Source organism: Miniopterus natalensis, chromosome 13 (genome assembly GCF_054644295.1).
Source record: "Miniopterus natalensis isolate mMinNat1 chromosome 13, mMinNat1.hap1, whole genome shotgun sequence".
NCBI classification, from domain to species: Eukaryota; Metazoa; Chordata; class Mammalia; order Chiroptera; family Miniopteridae; genus Miniopterus; species Miniopterus natalensis.
Window position 1 is genome coordinate 45784449 of NC_142093.1, and position 12649 is coordinate 45797097.

General features: G+C 39.3%; 1 protein-coding gene across 1 annotated transcript in view; it reads left to right on the forward strand.

Moving 5' to 3' along the window:
* The window catches only part of CTNNA2 (catenin alpha 2), a 976906-nt gene that overhangs the window by 758815 nt on the left and 205442 nt on the right, over positions 1-12649 (forward strand). The window contains exon 9 of the mRNA XM_087823861.1: positions 7293-7445. Within this exon, the coding sequence (XP_087679987.1) occupies positions 7293-7445 (153 nt within the window). The remainder of the gene's footprint in view (positions 1-7292; positions 7446-12649) is intronic.

Consider the following 12649-nt stretch of genomic DNA (forward strand, 5'->3'; position numbering starts at 1 on the left):
CTTCATGAGCAAGACATGTTTCTCATTTTTATCTTGACAGTATCCACAATCCTCAAGGAAAAATTTAAAGGGCAAGGGCTATTTGTCTGGCTAAACTAACCCATCATGTGTTTGCTACTGAGGTCATGTGCATAGGTGTCGCTAATGATGACAGCTGTGGTTTTCATTGATCCGGTAGAGCCTGAATGTAAGCGGGTAGGGAACGGAGAAAAGCATGACACCTTATGAACTTTTCTATTTTGTTGCTTTTAGAAGTAATTGCTTCCATTGTGGGGGAAAAAAACAAAACCTATTATCCCAATTAAAATGATTTTGCTTCATAGAAGATAGTGCCATCAGGATAATGAATAGAATGACCAAGTAATTTTGTTTTTCCTATAAAGAAAAACAAAATCAAGCAAAAGGAGTGATTAAAAGTGCTCTTCTATAAGCTTCATAGATACCCTCCTGCCGCCCCTGCCATATGTCCCCACCCTCAGCCCGAACAATGGACAGTGCTGTCATTACCAGTGGAATGTGTGTGTGGATGGCACCTTAGCTTATTAAAGTGGTGTTGGGTGGATTACTGCACTGGCTGAATACCTTAATTGACCTTCAGCCTGACCAAAATTTATAAGACTTAATGAGGCTCAATTCTTGTCAAGCCCCCTAGGCTGGATGGCTCCTGGCCCAGAAACTTTGTTGCTCTAAAAAAAATTGTTAACAATTAAACCTCAAAGCTTAAGGAAATATGGTAAAAATATGTCAGTAATCATGAAAAGCCTGGAGCAGCCATATCCATGGAAAGATTTGGGGCTTCGAAGTTTTGAGCCCATTTAAAATCACCCTCTACCCTGAATTTGAAGAAGCTAATATTGTTATTCTTAACAGGATTTTTCTGAACATCTGTCTAAATGACAAGACAGATGTTAAATGGTCAAGACATTTGTTAAATACCATCAGCACAGCCTAGACTTGGGTGTTAACTTTTATTTCTAGAAGTCAAGATAACCCTGGAGTGCTCAGACACACAGAGCCAATTCTGCCTAAAAATCAGTGTGTCAAAAGACTTAAATTGCAGGGAAGGTTCAGCAAAATTTTCATCTTGCAGGACAAATAGGATTGATTAGTGGTGGCTACCTGGAGCAAGGTTATGAGAAGAATTGTGGAATAATATTTGAGCTCATTATAAAAAATACTATGATTGATTGATTATGTCTGATGCAGGCATAGAAAGGAGATGTGACAGCATATTTGCCATTCCCGCCCTAGTCCACAGTGTCTTTTCTCCTCCCTTATAAGCAACCCTCTCCTTTAATTATTTCCTATAAATGTATCTATTTTTTCACCTTCCACCCACTCTTGAGGACCTGAATGGTTGTTCTACCATATCTATTCTTTATTGGCCATATTTTTGTTTCCCAATCAGCATCTGAATACCCTTTCTGTGCTTGGGGAATTACTCATTGTATGGATTTTGGTGTAAGAAGCTAAAATGCCCTGACCATTTGTTCTCACAAAACATTTTCTTTCCAACACCTGCTTCCTTCACCCTTGCAACTAGGTGGTGGCACATGATCCAGAGTTTGGGTCCTCATTTCATGCAGATAATAATTAGGTGCATTTGCCTAAGACTGAGTCAAGAGCTAATGACACAAAGATGCCGGGTGCCCTAGCATTTCTAAGTTTCGTCCCTTCTTTGAACTAACAGGACAGTTTTTCTGTTTAAACCTGACAGTTAGTTTCTTCTACTTACAACTAAGAAATTAACAGTCGAAATAGGTCTTCTAGAGCAGTGCTCCTCAACTCTTGTGTGGAGGAATCACCCAGGCTTCTTATTAAAAGGCACATTCTGAATGAAATGTAGGTCTGGGACCAGGCCTGGGGTTTGGCAGTCCTGCTGGCTCGTGGTCCACCCTTGAAGGAGGTAGGATCTAGGGAAGCAAAGACAGTGGAAAACAAGACAGAGATGGCAGGAAAAAAGAAAAACAAAAATACTGTTTTGGCATCTTCTGATTAAGTTGGGGCAGACCAGCTCCTGTAACTAAAAAACTTCAAAATGTGCAAGGGCTCCAAGACAATAAAATTGCTTTTTTTTTTTTTTAATTCTCACTCAAGAATATGTTTTTATTGATCTTTTAGAGAGAGAGGAAAGGGAGGCAGAGAGAAAGAGGAAAACATTGATTAGTTGCCTCCCATACATGCCCCGACCCGGGATGGAGCCGCGACCTGGGCATGTGCCAGGACTGGGAATTGAACCTGCCACCTTGTGGTGTGCGGGACGACACTCCAACCAACTGCGCCACCTGGCCAGGACAGAATTGCACTCTGAATCATGTAACAATACTAGGCCAGTGACAGGAAGCTGGGAGGCTCCACTGCATGCATTCAAGAGGCTAGGTTGATGGGGGCACAGGGTCTGCCATCTTCAACTCATGGCTTCCCAGGTCACCTTAGGTGTCTTTCTTGTATTCCATGCAGATAGAAATTGAAAAGAACATCACCATTTTTTTGAGCTTTTTATTATAAAATAAAAAACAGATATTATAAAAAGTAAATGTAAGTACTTCTTCCTGGAAATCCACATACGAATATATAATTTATTAAATTATTATTATGCAAACACTCTTGCAGTCATTACCCAGGTCAAGAAATAGAATTGTGCTGCCTCCCTAGAAATTTCTCTGGATGCCTCTCGCCTCCCTCCAAGTAGCCACTATCCTGACATTTAGAGTGTTTATTTTTCTTTGTGGTTTTATCACCCTAATGTGCATCTTTAGATGATATAGTTTAGTTTTGCCCACAATTTAGTATCGATCTAGCGCATTCTCTTCCATCCCTTTTGCTTTGCTTATAATCCATCTGCTGCAGAACTCAGATGGTTTGTCCTGTAAATTTCCCATAGTTGCATTTTGCTGATTACATGTGTGTAGCGCAGTTTCAGGTGTTCCTCTGTCCTCTGTATTTCTGCAAATCTCCAGAGGGATCCAGAGCCTCTGTCAGTTTCAGATTTGATTCGTTTGGCAACACTATAGTTTGGGGATGTGCTATTTCATCACTAGGCACTTAATGTCTTCTTGTCTCTTTTTTGTGATGCTTCCAACTACTGATGTTTATTACCTAGATTTTTAAATTCCTTAAAGGTTTCAAAATAGTGATATTCTATCATTTGGCTTTTATTTATTAAGTAGAATAAGTTTATTAATAGACACTTTCCTCATTATAAAGAATGTGAGTTCACATAGAAGAGGCAAGATATATACCTGATTTTTTTCTAGATAAATCAGTTGGTTCCTTGTTGTCTTCTGAAGGTGACCAGTTTCTCCTTTTCTTTTTTTTTTTTAGTCATTATAAACAAACATATTTAATGGGTTTCACTCCACTAGAATTTTTATTCTTTTTGAAGTTTAAATTGTCTTGTCTTTGGCCTAGTGGAATCCTCCTGAGTTATTTTTACAGGACCTTAGTTGTCCTTGATGGCTCTTTACTATTTGGAAAACAAGATATTTCAGGCTTATTTACATATTTCCAGCTTCAGAGGACCTGGAACCAGCCATTTCTCCAAGAAACCCTGGTGTTTTAGTGGAAAATTATATTTCAAGATGTTCAACGCTATTGGGCTAGCCATTGTTTTGGGGCCTTTTCATTGGACACACTGGGAAATTATATGTGTGTATGTGTATTTTCAGTTTAAAATTTCATGTGTTCATATTGATATTTCTATTTTAGATTTAGGGTTATGGGTTTTTTCCTTAACTTCTTTCTTCCACACCAACCCTTCTTGTGAGCAAGGACAAAGGAGATGAAAAATAAGCTCTCATAACTAATCTTTCTCTTTATTCTACCTTTAGTGTTAGAATAACAATATTTATATTACCACCATAATTAAAATTACATAAAAAAGTTAAAATCTTTTTGTATATCCTATTTCCTTTCTTGTCATAATTCCTTTTTCATTGTCGTACTAGTACTGTGTCTCCATTGCCAGATCATACAACCATTTCATAGTATACTCCCCCATTTAATCATATTCTTTGTTATATAAATAAGTATACATCGAATGCTCACTACCAGTTCTTATGGTTGCGTTTTTCTAGTTATTTTGATTGTTAAAGCTCTTTCTCTCAGAGATTCCCCAAAAAAGATTCTTAGGAATAATATTTTCTGAATTTTTGCATGTTGATCAAATTTTTTTCGGTGCCGTGTGCCCTTGAAAGTCAGATTTGCTGGTTATAATATTCTTAGCTCAAATTTTCTTTCCTCGAGTACTTAAACAGAATAGTTCATTTTATTCTGGCATAAACCTTTGCTGTTGAAAGGTCTTACAATCATCTAATTTCTTTTTGTTTTAAGACATGTGCTCTGTTGGCCTAAATTCACGGTGATGTCCACCCCTTTTTACTTTAGAGTTCAGTTATTTTGATTGTTACTGTGAGTCGGTCTTTTCAGGTACATGATACATTTTTTGAAAATGTAGTATGTGTATGTGTGTGTATATATATATGTATTTGTATATTCTTATATATACATAATATAACATAATATATAGTATAATATTTATATATTTATATATTATATTTTTCAGGAATATTTTTACGAGTTATGGTTTTTCATATCCATTCATCTGTCTTCCTTTGGTTTGCTGTTTCAGGGACCTCTGGTAGCTGTATATAGAATTTTCTTGGCCTGTCTCCACTGTGTGTCACCATTTCTCAAATCCCTTTTTTATCTCTGTTTAAAAAAAATTCTTTTGGATTTTAAATATTTTCTCTTCTCTTTTTATTTCTATTAAAAGCATTTTCTGATGTGTTTCTTTGTTCGTGTCTAGTCTTTTTCAAATAATTTTTCTTATATTCATAATTCTTTCTTGACTTTCATGACCTCATTCTACAACCTTTTTTCCCCCCTAATTTATGTTGTTCCCGCCTATCTTATATCATTTTCTTAGTGTATTTTAATTTACTTTAAATAGCAGATTGCAGTTTTAATCTTTTTTACAGGCATATCTTTCTGGCATGCTTCCAGTGTGTATAGGGATGATATATTTCTTATTCTCATTTAGCTTATAGCAACTTTATATGAGTTTGACCTTGATAACTTTCAGTTGTTCATTTTTCTGTGAAATCGGTCTTCTGGAAGCGTTCGAAAGGGCCTTGATGCAGGTAGCTCTTCTAGCTTTATAGGCTCTTATTTTTGTGTGGCATTGAAAAGTATGGTGGCTTGCCTGGCTGGTGTGCTTCAGTGGTTGAGCGTCAGCCCTTTCTCCAAAAGGTCACTGGTTTGATTCCCAGTCAGGGCACATGTCCCATTTGCAGGCTTTATCCCCGATTGGGGGGGGGGGGGCACATGCAGGAGGCAGCAGATGTATGTTTCTCTCTCATCAGAGTTTCTATCTCCCTCTCCCTCTCCCTTCCTGTCTCTCTCAAAATCAATAAAAACATATTTTAAAAAGAATGGTGGCTTGATTGGTGAGATAGCTTGGCTCTGCTCATCTCCTCCACTTTATCTGGACCTGTTCTTTCTTTTATCGATGTTGTCACTGTCAAGTTCAATTTTGATTACACTCCCAATAGTTTCTCCTTCATGTGGGGCTCTGTCCCGGAAGAGAGCCATGGCAGGTCGGTTTCAAGTGGCCACTGCACTGTCCCCTTCGCACCCTCTTACCGTGGGCTCTGCCACTTGCTACTTTATGATTACAAGCAAGTTATTTAGCTTTTCTAAGTCCCAACTTCTTCATTTGAAAAACTGGTATAAGAATAGTCTGTATGTCATAGTGTTGATGTGGGGACTAAATGGTATAATATGAAAAAATCCTAGTTGAATATCTACCTGTATTCAATATCACTGTACATACCTGGAATACATGAACTCACCAATAACCGGCACTATTCCTGCACAGTAATTTAGCATATGTTGCCAAATGAGTAGCTCATTAATACTAACTTTCTATAAGCTTTATTCTGTTTTATATGGTGAAATATCAAATCCATTTGGGAAGTAAATTGAACTAAGTTTTATATACACACATACATTCCGTATGGTAATTAGTGCAAAAAGGAACTAAATCTGTTCAGAGTTCTTCTGACCAATAATAAATGTGCATGTATCACCTTAAAAGATTTGCCTGAATACGACTGCATCGGTATATTTGTTTGGAAAACATACACATCATTAATCATCTTCTATTGTGTTTATTTACATTTGGATGTTTCCTCCCTGTGTACATTTGGACAATTATTGTTTTTTTCTGGATTTACTGTTGGCAGTATTACAGATGTCCCCCATTTCCCCCTCCTTTGCCTCCCTACACACAGCCCCTGCCCACCCCAGGCCTGAGGTCATTTTTCAGGCGCAGTTTCATTCCATTTTCATGCAGCTGCCCTGCTTCCGGTTTTAACAATGTGGGGACGATGTATAATTATGCACTGTTAGAAATCTGGGCCTTTATTCTTTTTTACCCTGAAAAGTAAACGTAAGTACTTCTTCCTGGAGCACAGCAACTGTATCATCATCGCACCCGGGCAGAACGTTTTGAGATTGTTGTGTTTCATGTTTTTACGTCCAGGAGACTGGGGAGCGGCAAAGTTCTTGGGCAGCTTCATGGCCCAGCCCTTCGTCTAAAGTTCTCCCCACTTGCTTTTGGATGCCTTGATTTCTTCTTTTAAGGAGCCTGGGTCCTTGAACTTGATCCGAATTTAAAACATCCTGGAGACATTTGGGCCAGCGAAGGATGAGAGCAGACCATTGATGGGAGAGGGCCTGTAATGTGATGAGCTACGGGACCTTATGTGTAACTTTTAAGCTGACATATAATATAGTGAATTCAGAGACATCCATCAGTCCTCTCTGTTTTCCTTTGATGTGCTAAGCACCTGGAGATTAAAAAGTTGGTGGTGAGAGGATGGGTGAACAAGGTGAAGGGGCTTAAGAAGCATAAACTGCCTGTTATAAAATCAGTTACAGGGATGCAGTGTGCAGCACAGGGAATATAGCCAATACCATCATAATAACTATGATGGCACTAGACTTGCTGTGGTCATCACTTCATAAGGTATATAAATGTCTAATCACTGCATCGGACGCCTGAAACTAATTTAATGTTGTGTGTCAACTATAATTAAAAAAAATAAATTAAAAAAAAAAAAAGCAGAATTGACACATTATTTTAATGGATAATGGAAGCTGGGCCTAGTCTAGAAAAACTTTGTATTACTGGTTAGTAGTTTAATCTGTTCCGTCAAATGAGTGATAGACTCATAAATAGACGATTCTTTCCCTAATCGTGTATGTGTTTGTTTTTGTGTTTACTCTAGCTTCGGAAAGCTGTGATGGATCACATATCGGATTCTTTCTTGGAAACCAATGTCCCTTTGCTTGTTCTCATTGAGGCTGCAAAGAGTGGGAATGAAAAGGAAGTGAAGGAATATGCCCAGGTCTTCCGCGAACATGCCAACAAGCTGGTGGAGGTAAGTCAAGAGAAGCCCGAAGACTGGAATTTATCCACAGGTTAATCTCTCCATGTGGCTCTTGGGATTTCAATAGGCAGCCCTTCTGTGGTTTTCCTGGAGAAATAAAGTCTGGGAACCTTCCTTTTCTTTACCTTCTGATGACTCCACCTCTTTCAAAGGGAGCAGGTTATCAGCAATCTCTCTTCTCTGTATCCCACACACTAAGTATGATCTGGAACATGTCTGTTAATACTACTGGACAATAGACAGAGGCTGAAACAGAAGTAGAAGGAACACTCCAAAGGCCTGGATTTGAGGGGTAGAAACTGCCTATTGGAGATTAAACTATTCCCTTTTCTTCCGCCTCACTCCCTTCCACCCGCCCTCATAACCTAGATGGGCTGCCCGCCTCGTGCACTCGTGAGAAGAATCTCCCCTCCCACAGAGATGTTCAGGCTCTTGCTGAAGGCTCCTGGGGCAGTAGTAGGAGTATTAAGTTCGGGGTCAGAAATACATAATATGTGTTAGAGAAATCTGTGGAAGTTGTTTTATAAAGGTGAAATTGTACCATGTAATATTGAAAAAAGAGTTTTTTCCCAAGGAAAACAAAATAAAAATGAAATGACAACCATGCTGCCTAAGTCTAGGAGCTGAAACCCAACAGCTTGGCAAAGGTTGGATGTAGTGATGCGCAGTGACATAGAAAATGACAGATGTTATACAGGCAACGTGTGTGCTAGAGAAAAAGATTGCAGGAGGGCCAGGGTCCTACGAATGTAAGAAATGGTTGTCGGGGGGGAGGGGGGGCGTGGGGTCCAAAGGTTCACAGGCTCTGAGCACATACCACCCACTACCACCACCACCACAACAATAAACCCTGGTATATCCCCACTTTAATTCAAAATAAAATTACTCAAAATGACAGATAACTTAAATGTGAGCTAAAAGTAAAAAAAAAAAAAATTAAAAAAAAAAAAAAATTCCCCCTTAGGTTGGCAAAATTAAATTTTGAATAAGTTCATGAAATGTGAAATCCTCTCCATTTTTCTGGGAGCGAGTGATAGGCTGTGCTACAATTTCACTGTGCCCTGTGTACCTGCTTAGTCTGGTTCCTCCAGCTCTGCTGTTGCCTCAGGCTGAAGACACACAAGCAGCAGGATATTCTGCGCCGGGCCCTGAGGGAGCCCTGGGTCCTCTAGGACACTGGCTGTGCCCTCACCCATGACAGTAGTCATCAAGTTGAGTGTGCAAAAACCTAGTCTAAAGTAATGGCAACCCTGAACTTCCTACCCTAGTATCTTTATGGGACACCAGCCTAGAGCTAAACATAGGCTCATGATTATAATATCAAGGCAGCCTTTCTGGCTCTGTCCCCACCTACAAAGGAAGCCCTCATTACCCAGCACATTCCACCCACATTTCCTGAGAGTTCACTTGGCCATTGAGGAATCCAGAGTCTTCCCAGGGTTGTCCTTGGAAGCCCCGGGCACTTGTATGTCTTGACAAAGAGAAGGTGAAGGAGCACAGGTGGGAATGGGGAGAAACAGGAGAGAAAGAAATAATGCTGATGCACGCCACAAAAATTTTCAGCAGTCCCATGTAATAAAATAGTAGTAACATGCAGATATAGTATCCCGTTTATATATTTACAGTATTTATGAGACATTTGCAGAAATTATATAAGTATCTCCTCTCAATCCTGTCACTGCCTCTCTGTAATTCTGTATGTCGCCTCATTTACAGATAAACTTCGAGTTCAGACTCGACATCCTGTACAAATGCGAAGCCAGGGCCAAGTAGCCCTCTTGACGACTCTCCCTCGTCTTCTGTGATAGACCCTGAACACATTCACCCCTTTGCCCCGTCCCATTCGCAGGCTCCTCTGTAGGGAAATCCAACCACTTCGAGTGATCCTTGATCCTCAATTTGTGGCTGAAACAGAAAGCAAGCTCGGGCCCATCAGAGCCCCACACCCAGAACACTGCTGCTCTGCCTCCTTCAGTTATGCCCTTCATGGCCCCTGGGGCGGGCTGGGTCACTGAAGCCAGCTGCATTTGAAAATGCCTTGACGTCCAGGTAGACATAGGGGCTAGGGTGTGGACAGGCTTCAGTTTGATTATAGGGGCTCTGGAAACAAAATAATTTCTGTAGCTTACGTCCTCCAAACAAGTGCCTCGTTGCTGATGCGTACCTTAGAAGAACTTGGAGCACTGGGCTGAGAGCCACCCTTTTTCTAATTTTGAAAGTGCCTCCATGGAGTTGGGCATCTTTCTGGACCTATGTATCTGTGACTATAATGTGAAAAACTTGGTCGATAGATTGATTTTATGTCCATTGACCTTGGTAAACTCACAAATTCCAAAAGTTTGACTATACCCTTCTGGAATTTTTCTCGCACAATCATGTTGTCTGTGAATTATAACACTTGTATTTCTTCTTTTGCAACCCTTGATTTCCCCCCACATTATGGCACTACCCAGGCCTTCAGCACAATATTATAGTAATAGATATTTTTGTAACTTATGGATCTCAGTGAGAAGATTTATATATTTTACAATTACCCATATTGTTTGTTCTAGATTTCTTACAGATACTTTAATTAGATTATTTTAGCTCTCATCTATGAGTCTTTGGCTAAAGGTTTATTTTTTAAATCACAAATAAGTGTAGAATTTTACCAAGTGCATTATCCGCACATTTTGAGTGGACTGTATGATTTTCGTCTTTTTTATAGTCCTTTGGAGGTGTTGGTGTCAAAATTATGCTTTCCTTAAAAAATGAGTAAGAAATGATTCCTTCTCTTAATTGTTTGGAAGTGAATGAATATGTAAGACTGGCATTGTTTTGTAAATATTTGGAGGAATTCACTGATACAGCAATCTGAGCCTGGGTATATAATATCTGAGGTAAGGTTTAAAAATTGCAGATTCAATTTTATTTTTACTGAACTTTATGACTAAATTTTCTGTTTTGGGGGAAGTCAGTTTTAGTAGGCTGTATTCTAGGAATTTGTTATTTTCATTTACTTTTCTAATTTTTTGACATAAGATTGTGCATCTCTTCTCTTTTTTTTTTAATGTGCAAGAATCTGCATTATTGTCACCCCACTCCCCCATTTCTCGTATTGCTAATTGGTATCTTCTTTTTTTTTTCTTGATTAGTTTAGGAAGAGATTTATCAATTTAATAATCCTTCCTGAAACAGAGCTTTCAGTTTTGTAGACTTTCTTTTTTTCCCTTTAAAAAAAAAATATATATATTTTTATTGATTTTGGAATGAGAGGGAAAGATGGAAACATCAATGATGAGAGAGGGTCATTGATCGGCTGCCTCCTGCACGTCCCTTGCTGGGGATCGAGCCCGCAACCCGGGCACGTGCCCTGACCCAGAATCAAACTGGCAACATTTCAGTGCCCAGAACAACACCCAATGAACTGAGCCACAGTGGCCAGGGCTGTAGACTTTCTTTGTTGTCTATTTTAGTTATGCTCTTATCTTTATATTTCTTTTTTCGGCTTTCTTCTGGCATAACTTACTGTTCTTTTTCTAACTTTTTGAAATGAGTAATCACATCATTGGTTTTTAGCCTTTTTAAAATTTTAGTAATATATGCATTTAAGGCTATAAATTTCTGCCTTAGCTACGCTATGTCTGGTTATTTTCTACTGCCCTAATTTTTGGCCCACTCATCCTGTCTCCATCTGTGTACAGTTTACTTGAAACTGATGTATCGAATTCATTTTTTAAAAGAATTTCTAGTCAAATTTTTAAAAATTGATTTCAGTTCTCCAGTAAGAATCGTTTTCATTTCATCGCCTTTAAAAATATATTAATTATAGTTATTTTAAAAATCCAAGTCAAAGACTCCAGTATTTGGGTCAATTTTGTTTCTGTTTTGCGTTTACCCCACAGAGGTAATCTCCCCCTAATTGGCTTGAGTTTTGAGACTGATGATGCAGTAAGAGTCACCAAGAGGATACGAACAGGTTTATTACTCATATAGAATAACTTTCTGGGGAGAGCAGAGCAGGACCCAATCCAGTCCACAGTGGCATCAGCAAAGACAAGAACAAGTGATTTGAGTTTTTGTCATATTAGAGGATGGGGCTGGGGTCAAGATGTCCATGCAGGGGGCTAGGATTTGTATGGTGTGAATTTTCTGTTGGCGCCCAAAAAAGGGGGCTGCTTTAATCAGCTCTCTCAGTTGTGGGGCAAGACAAAAGAGGGGGGAGATTTGGGCTTAAAAGCTGTCAGCAAACATTAAAAATGGAGCAAGGCTGATCACTACAGATCGCCCATGATGTTGGCCTGATGACCGGAATGCCCCAGGTTTTATGTAATTGAAACTGAAATGTTTCAGTAAGCTATTAGGGAGCTCTATGAGGCTTTCAAAATAGAGACAGACTTTATTATGGTGCCTGTTTTTATTATTTGATTTTTATCTTAACCAATTTTTATATGCCAAGGAATATTTGATTGAATGGCAAACATTGGTATGGAAAAATATAGAGGGTGTGTGTCTTAGTCTATTTGGGATGCTATAGCAAAATTCCCCAGACTGGATGGTTTCTACACAACATAAATTTATTTCTCACGGTTCTGGAGGCTGGGGAGTCCAGATCAAGGCTCCAGAATGGGGAGGGCCCTCTCCCAGGTTCATAGCAACGCCTTCTTGCTGTGTCTTCACAGAGTGGAAGGAGGAGGGGTTTCTGTTGTGACCTTTTATGAGAACATTAATCCCGTTTATAAGGGTTCTACTTTCATGACCTAAGAACTACCCAAGGCCTCACTTCCTCATATCATCACACCAGGCATTAGGATTTCAGCATATGAATTTTGGGGGAGACACAAACGTTCAGACCATAGCAGTCTGGACAATGTTTTCTTCCTCCAGAGAGAACCCATCCTGTCCTCGGAAGGGCAACAGAGAGGCAGACCATCTCAGTCCATTGAGGACTGAAGTGACTGGAGGCTGGATTGTATAATCTTAACTAGAGTCTGCCTTTTTTTTTTAACCCAAGGCCTACGGAATAGTCTTCCAGGGGTTCCCACACAGGACCAGCTGTGTCATTTAGTATCCCACCTCACTTGTGGAAGCTTTACTTTGGTTTTTGTTTGCCCAACACTGTGAGATGGCTGTAAACTTTGCTTTTTTATACTTTCAATTTGCTTTTTGACTGACTGTTGGTAATATGTAACTGAATAGACAAAGATCTTGGGAGA